We start from the raw sequence: 16,055 nt of genomic DNA, 5'->3' as shown, positions 1-16,055 counted from the left end.
CTCTGCACCACTCGTTCAATTGTTCCTATAGTATTCCTTAGCCCCCTCTAGTCTTCTGTTTTCTATACAGTTGATGCCAGCATGTTCTCACGCGTCTAGTCCTCCAGCCTTTGTTTCCATACTTCCTCAGCGCCCCAGAGTCTGCGTGTACCTTCTCATGTGTGTGTACGTCTGTTTGTTTTGTAGATCACCATCTCTATTTCTATTATTCTATTAGTGTGTGTTAGTCTGTCATTTTCCATGAGTTGTAGTCACAAAGTATGTTTCACCTGTCCTGTTAGTTTTTTTTATTATTTGTTTTCACACACTAACGTTAGCATATCTTACACCACCCACATGCTGGTCTGCTACCTCGGTCCGGTAAAAAAAATAAAAGCTGCCTAGTGTTAGTTAGTTGTACACATGAGTATGATCTCAGGCATTTGTGAAAAACATGAAAAAGAACCTGAAGTTCCACAACGAGGACCTAGTGGATCAAGATTATTGCGAACCACCTGCTGTTCTGTGCTTCACCACATGTGATGGAAGTGTGAGAAAGCTGACAGAGAAGTGGATGACTGGGCTTCACCACATCACCGACATGAAATCTGGGGAGACGTAAACAAAGCTACTCAGAAGCAGAATTCCAGCTGATATATATATATATTTTTTTTTTATATTTATTTTAGCATTTTTACAGCTTTTTCATGTCAGACATGACCCACAGAGAACAGAGAGAGAGGAAGGTCGGGAGCAGATATGGGGGGAAAAGACATGCGGCAAATGTACGTCGGGTTAAAGATGATATGCGAAACACTGATCCAACACCCCTGATTATAATAATCACAACTAACTTATCTATAGCTGCCATCTAACGTAGACTACCTCTCGCTCTTTTTGCGGTACAAGCGCGTCCTTGAGCTCTATCTCTCTCCGGCGCAGGGCTGACGCTGGTCGAACTGCCTGGGCGCGTCTATGCTTTTACCAAAGGGTTCGTGTTTCCGCGTTCCCGTTTTTGCGCTCTGATTTGCCACACACGTTTCTGGTCATGTGACATGTGCGCCCAATCGCATGACGAGCAGTGTCTTTGCCCATTTCCGCGTCGAACAGCCTGCAAACGACCTAACGCCTAGTTTATCACTGGTTAAGCTTAGGCGACTCTTCCGCAGTTGGTTAAGGTTAGAGTTTGGAATCAGGGCTGGCGTTCTATCGCCCTGCTCTAAGACAAACTCTAACCTTAACCAACTTCGAAAGAGCGCCTAAGCTTAACCGTCCAAAGAACTTGCCGTCACACGATTGGGCGCACATGTCACATGACCAGAAATGTCAGTGGCCAATCAGATCGCGCAAAAGGACAACTTGCTTGTGGGAGGTATAGACGCAGCCCAAACGGCTTCTCGCCTTAACTTTTAACTCCAAATCATTTTTACTATTAAATTGACTTAGCATTTGTGTTAGCCGATTCCAAATATATATTTTCAAACTGGATTTACCCTGGGGAACACACACACATAATTTTTGACTAGATTTGTCCTTTTGATGGCAAACGAAAGTCACAGTGTTTGAAGTTAGCTATACCCTCTTATTTTCCTTCTAGTAATTACTAACTTAATTCAATATTTCCTCTAACCAGTTATCAGTCATATCATTTTCAATACTAATAATTTGAGTTAAAGGGTGCTTTACTCCAAACTTAGTGATTCTGGCCACAACCATTGTCATTCTTAATATCATTCTAATCGGTATAATAGCACATCTCAACAGGAATTCTTGCAGTTTAATTAATATTTAGTCATATTTAGTATAGAAAAAACACATTTTAATATAAACTAATTTCAAAAGACATTGATACTTGGTTCCTCCCCTAAAAGTGCAGCTGTTTTCTCAAGTTTTTCACAGAGGAAGCCGGCAGGATCTTCAACAATACATCCTGTCGACCCTGTCGAAAATGTAATTATCAAAATACTAGTCACTAATTGTTTAACCTGGAAATATGAGGCATTCATATTACCACATACAGTAGGCTGTAGAGGAAGTGTGACTAGATTTGAAGCATTAACATTACGAATGGAAAGAGTGCAGAGAGCATGGCGTGTCAGTGAATTTGTTGAAGTCTGAACCATTTCTTAGTTACCAGGACTTTTAACTGTATTTTTTATTTCTTTAAATTTAGGATACATTCTTTATGTCTATTGCCTATAACTATAATCACATCTATGGTCAGAGTTTGATGCATTGTCTATGCAAACTTTATTTAACAGATTGCAGAATGGGTACAATACAGTACGGCTCAATACACACAATTGTTAAGGGGATGCAGACCAGAGAAAGACTTTTGTCTTGTTTACAGCAGGGTCCCCCATTTTCAATTCATAGTGACATTTATGACATACACAACATACATGACAATCATGACATTTATGGCATAGGGGACATACATGACATACAGGTATATAGTATTGTATACCTGTATACTGTTTCCCTCTATGACATAATCTATATCTACTGTAGGCGCCAATTAGACTGGTAGAAGAAACCTTGTTCTGGAAAAACCTTTCTTTTAGGCAGTTGGAAAGCTGGAAACCCTCTATAATATAAATTTCAATCATAAGGAATTCTATCACCTTAAAACTGTGGGTAAACTCTACTTTACAAATAAAAACAACTCAAAAGTTATATAACATGGTTTCATAAATATATACAATCTGATCATGAAGTGTACCACTTGTAAAGGTTATGAACAACACGGTAATCCTTATCTCTTGACATGTGTTCACAGGCAAGACAGACAGGCTGAATAAATTCTTTCTTAGTAGTCAAGAGATGGGGAGTGGCTTTGTAGAACTTCCTCCAGCGAAAGTAACGTAGGTACTCCTCATCGTTCTTATCCAAGTTGAGCAGGAAGTCTGCCAGAGCCTTTGGATTAGGGAAGTCATTTACATGGAGAAAGGAGTCAGCAGGGATGAACTGTTCGTAGTTGTCTCTTTTTGGGCCCAAAACTACCGGCACAGTTCCTGCAGAGAGCGGCCCATTCACCTTCTCTGTGATGTAGTCTCTATGGATTGAGTTCTCAAATGAGAGGTAAAACTTACAGCTTGCGATGGTTGGGTAGTATTCATCAACGCTCAAACGTCTACCTGCGACGGCCAGGCCGTAGACATGCACCTTGATGTGTTTCGCTAGTACTCGGTAATACCTGTCCCTCACACCTGTCCCGGTGCGTGGGTTTTTGTTGCTCGAAATCCAACAGACCAACTTGTCCTTCTTGGGCAGAACAAAATCGTCCCCCTCGTCTGGTTTCTTGATCACCAGTTCGTTCCGCACAGTGATGTCAGCGTCTCTTCGATAGCTCAGCGTGAGGTTGAACAGGTTTACTAAGTATGGTAACCTCCCTGTGTTCGTTGGAGATTCCACGTTAAACCAAATCCATTTCTGGAAAGGCGGACGTGGACCTTTGGGCATGTTCCATAAGTTCCAGGCAATGTTTTTCTGATAGAAAATGACGGCATCTGCTTTAGAGTACAGCCGTCTGTCGGCCGTCAGAATGCAGCTATCGATGTTGTAGTATCTGACGCAGTCCTTTAAGTCCCACATCGTGCCAATAGGCCAGAACCACAGAAGTACAATGGGCTTCTCAGGGGGATCTGGTAAGGCATCATCATCTTCACCATCCTCACTATCATCTGTGTGGATGATATCTTCACCAGGTGCTGAGGGTGGGCATTTTGCAGATGGTGGCTCAAAGTAAAGGAAAAATACTGCAATCGAGCACACAAGCCCAAGAGCAGCGATTACAGCAAGAAGCAGGGTTTTGTTGGAAATTGCTGTTGTGGACATCTGTGGAGGTAGAGAATAAATAAATTTATAAATTATGGCATAAATAACTGTTCTCCAAACTACCCTGTTTAGCAGAAATCCTGGAATCTTTGATAAACCAACACGTTTTTTCTTTCAAGTCACTAAATATTTAGTCCACACCCGTCTTTAGAGCTAATCACAGCACTATTTCAGCTGTTACATTACTACATTTTGGTTGTTCATTTGTATGGTTGTATTTCTATATTAACTGGCTGTTTGCTGATCTTCGGGGCAGCGTTGGCCTAAAGGTTAGAGACCCACTCCTATCCGAGCTCCCGGAGGGTCATCAAAGAGAAGCCGCCTATTCTCAGTCCTTGCCCCACAATGGTGGAATGAACTACCCACCCCAGTTAGGACAGCCGAATCCCGTCCAATCTTTCACCGTCGACTAAAGACGCACTTCTTCAACCATTATCTGAAATAATAATAAAAAAAAATCTAACCCTAACTAACCTTACTGTCATGCACTTGTCCTAATAAACTAACCTACACTGTAACACACAACACTTTGATGAATATTGTTACTCAGCTGATAGAGTTGTACCCTTCCTGATGACCTGTCGTACAGAACTTGTAAGTCGCTTTGGATAAAAGCGTCAGCTAAATGACTAAATGTAAAATGTAAGCGGGTTTGTGACCGGAAGGTCGCCGGTTCGATCCCCCGCACCGGCAGGACAAATCTGGGCTGGGGAAGTGAATTAATAACTCTCTCCTATACCCTTAACACCAACCACTGAAGTGCCCTTGAGCAAGGCACTTAACCCCCAACTGCTCCAGTGGAGTTGCTCAGTGGCCAACGGTGTCAGACTGTGGTTGTACTGGGCAGCTCCCAGGTGTGAATGGAACTGTGTGAATGTGAAGCAGGGTGTAGCTGAAAAAGAGCATCCGTGCTCAGAGAACCTACCCTAAAATAAAGGTTTAAAAAAATAAATGTATATATTGCATTTCTAAATAAAGGTTGATGACAATAATGTTTATTGTGCTTTTGTTCTATAGGACACAAAATGCTTTACTGTCACGTAGAGCTGACCCCGATTAGTCGAATAGTCGACTAATCGATCGAAAGTAGCCGTAGTCGACTGCCAACCTCTTATATAAATAATATATAAAAATATATAATAAAAAAATAAAATGTATCATTCTTTCCAAAAGCAAAGAGGGCTAGAAGCGTGGCTAACGCTAATGGCGCGCATACCAGAGGCTAACTGCCTAAGAAAACAGGCACAGAGGCAAAGAGGATTTCACCCATCTAATGAACACACTAGACTAGACAAATCAAGATGTATCCATCAGTGGAGCAATTGCATGCTTTCGCAGAGGACAAGAAGCCTTCAGTCGACTCCTTCTGACATTAAACACCCCCCACAGCCCAAATGGAATGATACAAAAACAAAAACAAAAAAAGGAATTATAGCAGGCGGCTGGAGACACCGGGTTCGAATCCGGCTGTCGGTGTTGCCTCTGGCTTGGGCCGGCCATCATACTAACTCAATTGGCAGAGTTAGCGGGTGGAAGTCGATGGGTGGTAATCTGGACGTTGTAAACAGCGACTCCTACAGGTCGGTTGGGCAACGCCTGCACAGCAGAGACAGGAAATGGCGGGGGTAGTGTGAGCCTCCCACGCGTTACACCTCGCCAATGAGAGTCCGCGCTGGCAGGTGAAAAGATGTGACAGGCTGCCTCCTCGTGTATCAGAGGGGACACGTGATGCAAGGCTTCTATCCTCCCTACAACCGGCCAGTGGGGGGCATATGCAAGCAACGTTCAAGACAGGCGAGGGGAGAATTGGCACAGCTAAATTGGGATGGGAGAAAAATAGAAAAAGAGGAGAAAGAGTTGATAAAAAAAAACAATTATAATTCAAATCAACTACCAGTTCGACTATCGGCAAATTTCGGCCAATCAAAGTCGACTATACAAATCCTTAGTTGGGGACAGGCCTACTGTCACGGGTGGGGCAGTGCAATAGGACCCAATTAAGTGCAGACAAACCGAGGTCACTGAAGAGGTCGAGGCCGAGGAGGTTGGTCCCTCGGCGTGCGATGTTGAAATTGAAGGCAGGCAGTGTCCTTTCTCCGTACCTCACCGGCAGCTGGAGGGAGCCAACGAAGTCGGCGTAGCCTCGCAGGGTGGTGGTGGGCGGGCCCAGTGGTTTGTGGGAGAAGAATTGAGAGTATGTCGCCCAATTCAATAGAGACACTGTGGCTCCAGTATCGAGGAGGAGGGGCAGTGTGATGTCACCAACCACCAATTGTTTTGAATGGCACTCGTCCTGAGCTGACATTATGGATGATGGTGGTCGGTGGCTTGGAAGCGCTAGCTGGGGCTGACCTGCAGACCTCGTGGAAGTGGTTTAGCCTCCCGCAGTTGGAGCAGGCTTTGCCACGGGCACGGCAGGTCTGGGCTCTCATGGAGTTGTGTGAAAGGGAGCCACAATTCCCGCACGGCTGGCGTGAGCGGTCACGTGACCGGGAGGCTAGCAGTATATTGTCCCCGCCGTCGTCTGCACTCACGTTGAGGAGGGACCCCCTTGAGCTGAGCGTGCTCGCAGCCTCTACTGGCACGTGTGTGTTGGGGCGGGGGGAGGTAGACAAACTAGCTGCACAGTTCATAGCAGATTCCACCTGCACTGCTAGTCTAATAGCTCCTGCTAATGTCAGCTCGTCATTTTCCAACAGTATAGTCTTTCCCTGATTTTATCACCGTCAGTGTTCAATATGAGTTGGTCTCTCACCATCTCATCCTGTAATGCCCCGAATTTGCATGAGCTATAGCCAAGCCCCGTAGGTCCGCGACGTACTGCGTTATTGACTCGCCAGTACGTCGATGCCTCCGTCGGAACACAACTCGACGGAGGAGTGCAGTCTGTGGAGTGGCGAAATGTCCCTTTAGGAGCGCCACCACTGACGTATATGTGTCACTGTCTAATCACTGTTTCACACACACACGCTGTCCCTCCACGCCTAAACAGTGCAGTAGTAATGCACGTTTTCTCACCTCGGACAATTCCAAACCGGTAGCCAGGATATATACGTCTCGAACGAGGAAATCCAACGGCCCAACGGGACGGGCGGCTCACCGGGCAGCGGTAGGAAGGGTGGAGGGGGTGGGATAGATAATTCAGCCATCTCTCGTCGCCAATGTTATGTTGGAAGAATCAGACAACACGTAGTTTCAGCATGTCGGTGTTTACTGAACTGAAGACACATGCATTGTAACGTAAGTCAGAACATCAACGTCAACGTCACGTTCGGCCATATGCCGTAACGTGAAACTCGACAGAATAACACGACACTGTCGCAATAGTTAGAACACTAGTTAGAGTGCTGGCACTCGCTAGAGTACCAGACGTAACACACACCCCCGGCGACAATCATAATAGGCGGCTCGAAAGTCAGACACGTCTCAGTCAAAAATGCAAACACTGTGGTTTTTCCAGCTGTGTGGTGTACAGAAATATCTTCACTACAGCGTCAGCATCTCCGGCCCCACCCCCTCACCTGGCCCCACCCCCTCACCTGGCCCCACCCCCTCACCTGGCCCCACCCCCTCACCTGGCCACGGCCTCGGCCGCTTCTCCAGACTGCTGAGCCCAAACGCCTGGCTCCGGTCCACCTGTCGTACCCACAACGACGTGAACTTTATAAATAACTGTGACCTCTTCTGGCAGCGTAGCAATTCGGGGTGGGGGGAAAATATCGATATGTAGTAGTATCGCGATACTTTGCGTGGCGATACTGTATCTATACAGGGACGCCAAGTATCGATATTTAATTATTTATAAAAAAAATTTATATATATATTTATAATTTAATTTGTTTGTATAAGGAAGTTGCATTGTTCATTTCAATACCTGTAATAGTACAGTAGTCCACACACACGTGTGCATTCAGTTAAGTTGGAATATGACTGTAATACAAACAGTTCAGTTTGTCAGGTACATGCACAACACAGATTACAGTGTTGACATCTGTCTGCTTGAGAAAATACACCCAACATTTTACACGGACACATGCGGACATATGCTATTTGAAATATGATTATATAATATAGAATATCAGGCATATATCAGGCATAAAATGGTTATGCGATTAGATTAATGAATTACAAATCCTGTAATTAATTAGATTAAAAAAAAAGTATCGCCTGACAGCGCTAATAAATATGCATGATCAAGTTCAACAACGTGTGCTTTTATTTTGATATTCCTTAATTCCACGTTTGAAATTACGCGATACAGTAAGTGAGGGGTCCCCAAAAAAATTCCTAAATGAAATGGGGTCACGGCATGAAGAGGTTTGAGAACCCCTGGTGTAGTGTGATGTGTGCCGGGGGTGCCAGTGTATGGCAGCCATTGAGCCTGCGTAGCCCAAGGTTGGGTGCTACCAGTGGTGGTGAAGGAGGCAATGTCCAACCAAAGTGCCTGTCTCTATACAGGGGGATAATAGCAGTGTTACCAGATCCAGCCTATATATATCCGGAGCTCTTATCGTTCCGGGGTTATTGTGCTAAAGGCTTTCCACCCTCCCCCCTCACGCAGGTGAGGTGGGAAAGAGCCTTCACCTATTGTGTCCTAGTCGCGCGCTTGCGATATATCTTAAACACACACAGGACCTCAGGACCGCCGGTCAATTGTTTGTTTGTCACGGTGGCCCTAACAAAAGGTGAGGCACTGTCAAAACAACGCCTGTCACATTGGTTGTGCGAGGGCGTCACCCTTTGTTATACCTTGGCTGGACAGGTTCCCCCCGCAGGTGTCAGAGCACATTACACACATAAATCAGTTTAAAAAGATGTACAAATAGGCAGGGACGTGCACAGGACTTTAGAGGGGCAGGTGCTCAAAGGCTGAAAATGGCACTACACTTGTGTGTATATATTAACCGATTTTTAAGGGCCCTTTTCGGGCGGGGGGCCCCCTTTTTATGCTTTTTGGGGTTTTTTGGTGATCAAATATTGAATATTGAACTATAATAATCAGTGCAGGAGCTCACTTATCCTTGAAAGACACTTTTATCACTGACTTAAAAGGCCCATACACCTCCATAAATGTTCAGGGGGGAGGGAATAAGTGCTTACCATACAGACCCCAAGAAGTGCTGTATATTCTGTATTGTTTAATATAAATGCATTTTTTATACCAATCCCAATGTATTTGAGATTCCCAAATCCCATCGGACTTGACTTCTTCGTGTCCCTCAATGAGTGTAATACCATCATTCAACTGTATGCGCCACAGCGGTTTCTATCATCATCATCATCATCATCACCACCCACGCTATGCATAAAATATATAGGTCCGCGGAGAGGCACGCTGAGGAGGCCGTGCAAACTGCAATGGAATATGGGGCATCTCTCCCTCTTTACCTAATATTTTGATTCTATCCTGACATTTTTCAGTTGGAAGGGCAGTCTATATGCGTAACAAAAAAAATTATAAAAATTGTTCCCAAAAAGGGCACTTTTTTGATGAGGCTCAAAAAGGCAGGTGCTCAAGCACCCCTTGGCCTCTATGTGTGCACGTGCCTGCAAATAGGTATCTGGAAGAGGAAGTGTGTTGATTGGGAGTATGTGTAAGATGTAAATAATAAATAGAAGGTGCACCCCGGTGGCGCACCACGTATATACGCTTGTAGCGTAATCGCAACTTCCTGGGTTCGAATCCGGCTCAGGACATGTGTTGCATGTCCTCCCCATCTCTCTCTCTCTCCCAATTTCCGAACTGTCCTGTCAATAAAATGCCCTAAAAAATATCTTTATTTTATTTTTATTTTTTTGAAGAAGAAATTATGTATATCATAATGGTATTTATTTAGTATATATATATATTAGATATTAGATGTATAGGTATATTTATATAAATATGTATAAATGTATTGGATTGTATAGAGATACAGCGTTTAAAATACATATAATTAACAATAGATTCAATTATAATTTGTGATAGTAAAAAATTTTGCGATAGGCGTAAGTAAGTAAGATAGTTAAAAAGGGGTAGGAATTTTAAAAAGTGTATACTTCTTCCTACTCCTTTTTCGAACAGGGTAAACTATGATTTGTTTATCTGTTTCTCTTTTTGTTGTCTTTTTTTTATTATCTTTTGTATTATGTCAAATTAACAGATATATTTTAGTTTTTATACTTGTTTGAAAATAAAAATCTTTCATTCATTCAACATTCTTAATCTTGGTTGCTAAAATATTAGTTATGGAAAACAATAACAATCAGCGGACAGACGGGCAAACCTGAGGCGAGATGCTCAGTTTGCGCTAGATTTCTATTATAAGTGTGCAACATAACAGAAAACCATGCACCTCAGACAGACAGGCATTCAAATATTTATTTTTATTTATATTACTATTAATTGTTCAAATTATTCTTGATGGGGACCATGGGCACTGCCCTTTACAAATTATTTGTATTATAATATATATATATATATTTTTTAAGGGGACTTTGGTCATTAGGGGGCACATGGGCAAGTGCTTGGGCACCAAAAGCCCCCCCCCCCCTTTGCACATGCCATGCCGTCCAGCCATTGTGCAGTGGTTCTCAAACTATGGGTTGTGACCAGTGGCGTCCTTTCACTAAAAGGCAAGGTATGGCGAGGCGAGGCGAGGCGGGGGGGGGGGGGGGGGGGGGGGGGGGGGGGTGAAGGGGTGGTATAGAAATGTGTCAACAGACTAAAGCAGGGAACCACAATATTTTGCATACGAATTATGCAGAATGTAATATCATAACTGTCTATTACTTTTCTTGCAATTGAGCCAATTTTCCTTAGGTACGGTTTTGAGGTGTGTGTTCAACAGAATGTAGTATCAAAAACACATTCACAAAAAGTATGGGTTACTGAATGCTGAACTGCACTATTATAATCACTAAGCCAGACCTTACCTGTGTCCCTGTATCACTTGTCTCTGCTGCCCTTTGATTAAAAAACGTCCCTATGTCCATTTTCCTTTTTTTTGGGGCATATTTCAGTTAGTCACAGTAAATGTCACCTAGTAAAAGTGAGATAATTGAGAATATCAAAACATGCTAGGGCTGTACCAAATAGTTCGAAGCTTCGTTCATAATGTTGACATTCGAATTCTAAATCAAGGTATGGCGAGTGCCATACCTTGCCATACCAAATGGACGCCCCTGGTTGTGACCCAAATTGGGGTCGTGGGTGGGTAGGTGACAGTGGAAAGTAAAATTATTATTAAATTTTTTTTCTTTTTTAATGTTCTGGCAACATATTTTTGCTAAATATGCCTCGTTTTATAAATGTGTATTGATAACATAGTGCTGTAATTACATTTTCTAATAAATATGCATGATCAAGTTCAACAACGTGTGCTTTTATTTTTATATTCCTTAATTCCACGTTTGAAATTACGCGATACATTAAGTGTGGGGTCCCCAAAAAAAATCCTAAATGAAATGGGGTCACGGTATGAAGAGGTTTGAGAACCCCTGGTGTAGTGTGATGTGTGCCCATGGTGCCAGTGTATGGCAGCCATTGAGCCTGCGTAGAAGGTTGGGTGCTACCACTGCATGTTCAATTTGATGTGTTTGTTTGTTTGTTTGTTTGTTTGTTTGTTTGTTTGTTTGTTTGTTTGTTTGTTTATTTACACAACAATTACATATATAATACAATATAATCCACAAGGGATGTGTAGGAGAACAAACAAACACACACAAGCGGGCCTACATAGACACCGAAGAAGGCACCCATACCATACGATTTCTGGTATAGAGAAAACAATTAATGACAGGAGGAATATATAATAAAACGAAAATACAACAACAAAATACAACAAGCCATCAGACCACAGTTTGTAAAGGAAGTCCATATGGGAAATATTGGTGCTCTAGGAGATGAGATTTCAGTGCTCTTTTGAATTTCAGAAAAGAAAATTCCAAAATATGTGGAGGCAAAGAGTTCCACAACTTTGACCCTCGGTAGAGCAAACAAAACTGAGATTGGGAAGTGCGGGAAAAGGGTGGTCTAAGCAAACAGGAACTACGTGTGGGGTAATTATGAATTTGGTGATTGTGGGAAAACATGTCATGAAAGAAAGGGGGAAGGGCTCTGTTTAAAGAACTATGCACACCAGCCGCTCTATCGGAGATAGGATCACATTGTGTCATGTTTTGCTAGAGGGTGGCGATGTTTATTATTCCAAATAGATCTACACGGGCTTATAGCCTATAATACGTGACATTTGAAGCAGGCACCACTGCTGTTGTAATTGTCTGGTAATAGCTGTTTCGAGTGTTTATTATTGGGTTGTTGTCGCAGACTCACTGCATGTTCAATTTGCGGCTCATATGGTACCCAGTTAAATCTGTCTTCATATCTCACGCCCCAAAGGCGATAGCGAGGGGGGCGTACGTGTGTAGGTCAGTGGCCAATCAGAGCGCAAAACGGGAACCCGGAAACACAACTGCGTTGTTAAAATCATACACGCCTCCCGTCCTCCCCAATATTTTTTACTCACAGCCACCACTGACACACACATTGGGGGATGTTTTAAAAATATAATTTAACATATAATATAATATAATCATTTGGTCAAATTTGGTCAGCAGCCGCCACACCTACACACATATATACCTAGAGAGAGAGAGGATGTAGTAAGTGTAGGATTTTCATGCTTACCTTAACGTCTGTCTGCAAGACTCAAAATAAATCCTCAACTCTCTTCAAGTTAACTTCTTTCAATAATCAGATGACACCATAATACACGGACATACCGTAACACCAATACTCCTCACTGATACAGATTCAGCGCACACACCAGTGAACCTGAAGTGTTTCTATGAAGTGAGACGGACTCATACTAACCACATCAACTCCTCCTCCAAAATCCTACTGCTGAAACTTTTAGAAGAAACCAATACCACGGGGAAAGGGGTGGGGAAAGGGGTGGTACTTTTTAAAGTATGATATATGACATAATCAGAAGAATGTGTTTGACTTATAATTAGCGCTGTGAATCGATTAAAGGATTTAATCAAGTTAATCACAATAATAGGCTGTAATATTTTGTTGTATTTTTTTTGGGGATAAAACAAATACACATGTGGTGTTGGAATAAAGAAATGACAAGGAATCAATTTCTTTTATTCATAATATATCAGTAGAGTAGGACTATTTACAGACAGCGAACAGTCCCTTCTCACACTCCTATAGTTGAATACGATTACTTGGAACAGTGTTGCCGTGTGTAACATGACTCACGCCTTCAGTGGGTCTTTGTTGTGCTTAACCTGCTTTATCATTTTGAGAGTTGAATCCCAGTGTGTGGGAACGTCCCGGACCAGTGACTCCTCTGCTGAACTGTGTTCGAAATGTCAGACCCTTTTACAGCACTTGGCTAAAGCGCAGTCGAAACCACTGACACGGAGAGAAACAGTGATCACCCTCTGTATAATATGAGCTATACAGAGAGAAACAGTGATTACCCTCTGACTGTATTATATGATATTTCCAAAATGTGTATACATTGTCTTTTATATAGGGATGTCCGATATTATCGGCCTACCGATATTATCGGCCGATATTGGCATTAAAATGTGATATCGGAAAATATCAGTATCGGTTTTCAATTATTTTTTTTTTTTTACATTTCTATAACCTTTACTTACCCAGGCAAGCAAGTAAGAACAAATTCAGATTTTATTTATTGTCAAAAGTATGCATAATGTTGTGTTAATTCCACAACAAGAGATATGTAATGTTAATTACCTGAAATTATTCCGTTTTTTTGCGGGGGGAAACCCTGCATATATCGGTATCGGTTGATATCGGTTGATATCGGTATCGGAAATTAAGAGTTGGACAATATCGGTATATCGGTGTCGGTAAAAAAGCCAATATCGAGCATCCCTACTTTTATATAAAACAAAAATCAACCGTGAATGTATGCGACAACATGTACAGAACAGCTCTTTTTACATTTTGTTCTCAAAAGAACAGAACAACTAATCCATTATCAATTATCATAGCCCTAGTTGTTGCAGCTCTGGCAGGGATAGTTGGTCAGCAAATGTCTAGTTTAACCCGGTAATCTCACTGAGATTAAGAATCTCTTTTGCATGAGACAGAGCCCGGCCCACGTTTGGAATGAAACCCTTCGCCGGCATTCTGTTCATTCACAGAAAAGCACGGCAGGGTTTGAAGAACACAGACACTGTGACGACAAGAAGACGGATTAAGGTCTCCGACACTGGAAACACATAAATCAATTTATATGAATAGAACTGGTCTTGCTCACCTTGAAAGAGTAGATGTTAGAGCTCAATGTCCGTTCACGCCAGGTTTGCATACGACTCACGGTGATAGACTAGTGATGGGTGAGACCGACCGCTGGGTGAGACAGGCCGACCGCTGGGTGAGACAGGCCGACCGCTGGGTGAGACAGGCCGACCGCTGGGTGAGACAGGCCGACCGCTGGGTGAGACAGGCCGACCGCTGGGTGAGACAGGCCGACCGCTGGGTGAGACAGGCCGACCGCTGGGTGAGACAGGCCGACCGCTGGGTGAGACAGGCCGACCGCTGGGTGAGACAGGCCGACCGCTGGGTGAGACAGGCCGACCGCTGGGTGAGACAGGCCGACCGCTGGGTGAGACAGGCCGACCGCTGGGTGAGACAGGCCGACCGCTGGGTGAGACAGGCCGACCGCTGGGTGAGACAGGCCGACCGCTGGGTGAGACAGGCCGACCGCTGGGTGAGACAGGCCGACCGCTGGGTGAGACAGGCTGACCGCTGGGTGAGACAGGCCGACCGCTGGGTGAGACAGGCCGACCGCTGGGTGAGACAGGCCGACCGCTGGGTGAGACAGGCCGACCGCTGGGTGCTAAAGCAGGCGGTTCATGTCTTACCTGGTATGTGTTTCCTGACTTCCATGACTAGATAAACCTGTTTCCGTTGCTTCCGGACACGTCTCTAAAGTTCACCACATTGATGGAGAGAGAGATAATGATGATGATACAAAATGAATCAGTTACCCCCCCCCCCCCCCCACACACACACACACACACACACACACACACACACACACGCGCGCACGCACGCGCGCACACACACACACACACACACACACACACACACACACACACACACGCATGTGCACACACACATACACACACACACACACTGTCAAGAATCTTAGATTTAGAAGGATTCAAGACCACAAATGTATAATTTGTATTAAAACACCTAAATGGATATTGTAATGGGTAAAAACATACAATGATTTGACTAAGGCTGTAACTATTCTATGCTCTGTATGAGTCAGAACATGTCACAAGGGCCATAGGTCATAGGTCATAGGTCATAGGCTGACAATAGAAATTAATTCAGTAAGTAAACTGCTGCTGGAAAGTACCTATACACTCCAGACAGTAGAGGATATGAGATCATAGGAAAAAACTAATATTGGCAATTAGACAGATAATAATTGGTCAACAATGACTTAATGGTTTGATGTATTGGTTAAGAGAAAGAGAGACGACACCTTCAAGGTGGAGATTAAAAGGACGGCACACAGAGAGCCTCAGAGTTGGACCAGCTGGTAAGACACTGAGGTTTACCCTCATTTACAGCGACGACAAGCTTTCAAAACAAGACACAGTGAGAGCTCTGGATGTCCTCTAAACCAAATTGCGAGGCAAATTAAAAATGGTGGATATTCGCTATGTTTTTTTTCTACGAAATGTAATTGATACAAAAAGTATACAAACCTAATAATACGCAAGTAAAGTGAGAGAAAAAAAACAGTGCTTAATTTAAGTATTGTAACGAAGTACAATTACTCAAGTACTTTACACCCCTGCTAGTTTCTGGATTAGGCTTCTGATATTTAGATGGATTATACCCAGACCGCTCCCCTTCCCTTAACCCTTGTCACAATTCTCGTCAAATGGGTTAGGGTTTTCTTCACGTGTGTTTGTGGATAGCGTTGGCTATATTTTATGTATATGCCAGGAAAGTAGCTCAGTATCACATCTTTGACCTACATTACAATAATCCATGTTTGTTTTTTTCAAAAATCACTATTAAGCGCATGGAATAAAAGTGTCACACCTTCCATATAGTCGCAGAAATGAACAGGTTGACTTCCATGTTAAACACATATTTTGAATACACAGCCTGTACAGTTTCAAATTAGAATGATTCATAAGTAACATGATAAAAGGATGGATGGGGCCTTTTGTGCATTTTTTTT

The 16,055-nt window shown here is 43.2% G+C and overlaps 1 protein-coding gene across 3 annotated transcripts; it reads right to left on the bottom strand.

Annotated features, from left to right (window-relative positions):
- Positions 1-649: 649 nt before the first annotated feature.
- LOC311239223 (4-galactosyl-N-acetylglucosaminide 3-alpha-L-fucosyltransferase 9-like) lies at positions 650-14,195 on the bottom strand. 3 transcript variants are annotated; one of them, XM_084327516.1, is made up of 2 exons: positions 14,103-14,195; positions 650-3,816 (listed from the first exon to the last, which is right to left on the bottom strand). In XM_084327516.1, exons 1-2 carry the CDS (start codon positions 14,151-14,153, stop codon positions 2,689-2,691), a joined length of 1,179 nt encoding a protein of 392 aa, XP_084183642.1. In that variant the 5' UTR covers positions 14,154-14,195; the 3' UTR covers positions 650-2,688. The 3 variants fall into 3 exon arrangements, with proteins under 3 accessions (XP_084183642.1, XP_084183643.1, XP_084183644.1); XM_084327517.1 differs by lacking the exon at positions 14,103-14,195 and adding an exon at positions 12,485-12,677; XM_084327518.1 differs by lacking the exon at positions 14,103-14,195 and adding an exon at positions 6,835-6,998.
- Positions 14,196-16,055: the final 1,860 nt, after the last annotated feature.

This window comes from Notolepis coatsorum (assembly GCF_963971535.1).
Source record: "Notolepis coatsorum genome assembly, chromosome: 13".
Lineage (NCBI taxonomy): Eukaryota > Metazoa > Chordata > Actinopteri > Aulopiformes > Paralepididae > Notolepis > Notolepis coatsorum.
The sequence above is the reverse complement of the archived record's forward strand: the minus strand, read 5'-3'. Positions and strand labels throughout refer to the sequence as shown.